Source organism: Mandrillus leucophaeus, unplaced genomic scaffold, assembly GCF_000951045.1.
Source record: "Mandrillus leucophaeus isolate KB7577 unplaced genomic scaffold, Mleu.le_1.0 Scaffold30, whole genome shotgun sequence".
NCBI lineage: Eukaryota > Metazoa > Chordata > Mammalia > Primates > Cercopithecidae > Mandrillus > Mandrillus leucophaeus.
In genome coordinates, this window is record NW_012103143.1 from 208,707 (window position 1) to 211,729 (window position 3,023).

Genomic DNA, 3,023 nt, shown 5'->3' on the forward strand with positions numbered 1-3,023 from the left:
GCTGGTTGTTGGGGGCCCCTGGCCCCACTTTACTGCCCTCCCTCCCCACCCCCACCCAAACCCCGTGCCTGTCTCTGTAACAGCCTGCCCAGCTTGGCCCTGGTCGGCTCAGCTCAGCATTCTCTGCCCACACCTCCCGCGCACACCTCCCTGATTGTCATTCCCTTTCGGGGGTCCTCTTACCCCTCCCTCAATCCCATTTCCCATAACCCTTCCCTCCTTCCTCCTAGTGCCTCACCTGCTTCTTTCCCCGGGCTCCCCACTTCCTCTCTCCTTTCTCTTCCTGGGACCTGCTGCCTGCTCCATGGTTCCCCCTGCGCTCCCTTTGCCATCCCCTGCCACCTTGCTCTTTGCCATCGGGATTCCATAGACTGACTGAACCTATACTGTGTGAGGAGTGAGCCCCCACAGGCACCTCAGCACACACTCCAGCTCCAGCCCTGTCACTCCCTGGCCTGGCTCTGCTGTCTCCCTGGGTCTTGGTTGCTTTGTCTTTCCCCCCACTTCCCCCCGACCCCGAGTTACTCTATTTTTATTTCTGTGAGGTAGGGGCAGGAGGGCTAGGGTTCTAAGGGCTGAAGGGAGCTGGAGGCCACAGGCTGGGGAATGCAGAGCTGACCAGCTCCTAGGAGAAGGGCTTCTGGAATTCAGGATGCCCCTTTTTGGGGCCTTCCCCACCCAGGGCCTTCCCACAGGCTCTGTGGGGTCCCTGTCCTCAGGGGATTCTCAGCAGTTTTCCATCCACCACACCTGCATTGATGCTTCCCAAAGATCAGGCTCTGGGTGGCTTTGAGGGGGTCAAGGATGAATAAAACCAGACTTTGCCCTTGTGGAGTGCCCAGGCTGGGAGGAAAGGCCCAAGCTTTGAAGAAATGTCTTTGTTCATTCAACAGATATTGATTGAGCACCTATGTGAGGTACTGTGTCCACTCAGCCATTTAACTGGATGATCTTATCTAGTCATTTGTCCTGAGTCTGGTTCTTCACTGGCGAAGTGGACCTGTGCACATCAGAGTGCCTAGTGCGGCCTGCTGGGTGGTAGGGGATAGGAGGTGTGGTCCTCAGTCCACAGCTGCTAAGAACTAGACTCTTAACAGGGCAGGACCCCAGATCCCACTCCAGACCCTCAGCCCAGGCCCCAGTGGTTCCTAGGCAACACTGGTGGTGAGTGATGCGTGTCAGCTGTCACCGTGGGGGATTGTTTGTTCCGGGGGGGCTGAGTCAGCACCAGGCAGCCTGGGGGGTGGGAGGCGCGACGCCTGCCGCCTGCTGGTGATGCCAGCTCTGGGGCACAGACGGCACCCTTCTGCTCCCTGTGGACCCTGTTGCTGTGTGTGCCAAGCGGCGGCTGCCCAGTCAATGAGGAACTGGGTGGGGGGGGTGGTGATCCAGATGGCCCCAGCTCCCTCCAGGAAGCCCATGTTCTTTCTCTCTGAGCCGTCTGGGTTCTGGGATGCCTGGGGGTGGTGGGCCTGCTGCCTCATCCTAGGGCTGGAGCTGATGGGAGGGGATCCCAGCAGGCTTCTCTGCCAGCCCATTTCCCCCAAGTCACCTGTCAGCTCCTCCCAGGCCCATCCCATCATCCCCTCAAACACTTGCTCCCCTGGAGAGTTTCCACCCGTGAGGACACTGCCGTCTGCCAGACACCCTAACACCTGAAGACACCTTAGACTTCTGCCTTCACTTCTCGGCCCTTTGAACCCTCTGGAGTCTGGCTCCTAAAGAGCTGTAGAATCGCATACACGCCTTCCGTCTCCACTACAACTCTCCTCACTCAGACCACCATCAGCCCTGCCCCTAACCCTCCAAACTGTCCCCTTGCTGGTCTGACCTGAGTATGACACAGTGGTTAGGAATTTTAACTCTGGAGTCACACTGGGTTAGAATCCACTAACCAGCTGTGTGACCCTGGACAAGTCACTCAACCTGTCTCAGCTTCCTCATCTGCAAAATAGACATGAAAATAAAACTAGTACCTAAATCATTAGGTTGTAAGCATTAAATGAATTAATCCACATACCTGCCAGCAGAAGCACCACTTAGATCTCAGCTGTGACTGTCAGTGAGCTCGGATTTCCTGCCCCACCAATCCTGAGACATGGACCAATCCTAAGACATGGGCCTGACCACCCCACTCTGCTGCTGTGTACTCTTCCATGCCTCCCCACAATGTTTTTGTGTTAGAGTCCAACCTCCTGCTCCAGCCTCACAGGTTGTCCATGTCTGGCTCTGCTGAACTCTCCAGCTCCTCTTCCACCACTCCCTCTTTTCTTCCTGCTCGCCGCGCTGTCATGCCAGCCCCATGAAACCCGCAGCCTCCTGAATGTCTCCTGACCTTTCACCCCTCTGCCATTGCACCTTCTGGTTGAACTGCATTTCCCCCATTTGCTCACCAACACCTACTCCGAGTCGAGCCTGAACTCCCTCACCCTCCACACAGGGTTAAGCACCCACTCCAGGTCCTGTACCCTAAACCCTGATCACCTGGAACGTAGAGTGATCATCCCTCTGGGCGTGGGTTCCTCCCGAGCAGAGGCTGCATCCCAGGCCTCTGCAGCCCCAGTGCTCAGCACAGGGCCTGAGACCTGGTAGGGCAGACACGAGGCCATGTCTTGGGATGTTTCGGAAGGAGGTGTAGTGGACATGGGCCTGAACTGGGCATCCAGACGCTAGGGTTCCCTTCTGGACTGTTGTGATGACCTTGGACCAGGCCCTGCCCCTCCCTGGGCCTCGGTTTCTCCACCTTTGCAACAAGCTCCACCTGGCTGGTCCTCTTCAGTAAACTCCTATCCCACAGAAGGACTTGGGGGGAAGGTCATAAACTGCTGCCCCAACCCTGACGGGCACACGCCCCTCCCCCAGATCATAGCCTTTGATGAGCTGCGGACCGACTTCAAGAACCCCATCGACCAGGGGAACCCTGCGCGGGCAGTAAGTGATACATGTGCTGTGCCGAGGTGTGTCTGTCCGTCTTTCCATCCGTCGTGGGCTGGGGGTGGGAGACGGGAAGACGGGGGTGGGGT

General features: G+C 57.6%; 1 protein-coding gene across 1 annotated transcript in view; it reads left to right on the plus strand.

Annotated features, from left to right (window-relative positions):
- The first annotated feature begins 2,116 nt into the window (after positions 1–2,116).
- Positions 2,117–3,023, plus strand: part of CNIH2 (cornichon family AMPA receptor auxiliary protein 2) — an 11,938-nt gene continuing 11,031 nt past the window's right edge. Inside the window, exons 1-2 of the mRNA XM_011987077.1 lie at positions 2,117–2,146; positions 2,863–2,931. Coding sequence (XP_011842467.1) covers positions 2,117–2,146; positions 2,863–2,931 — 99 coding nt within the window. The remainder of the gene's footprint in view (positions 2,147–2,862; positions 2,932–3,023) is intronic.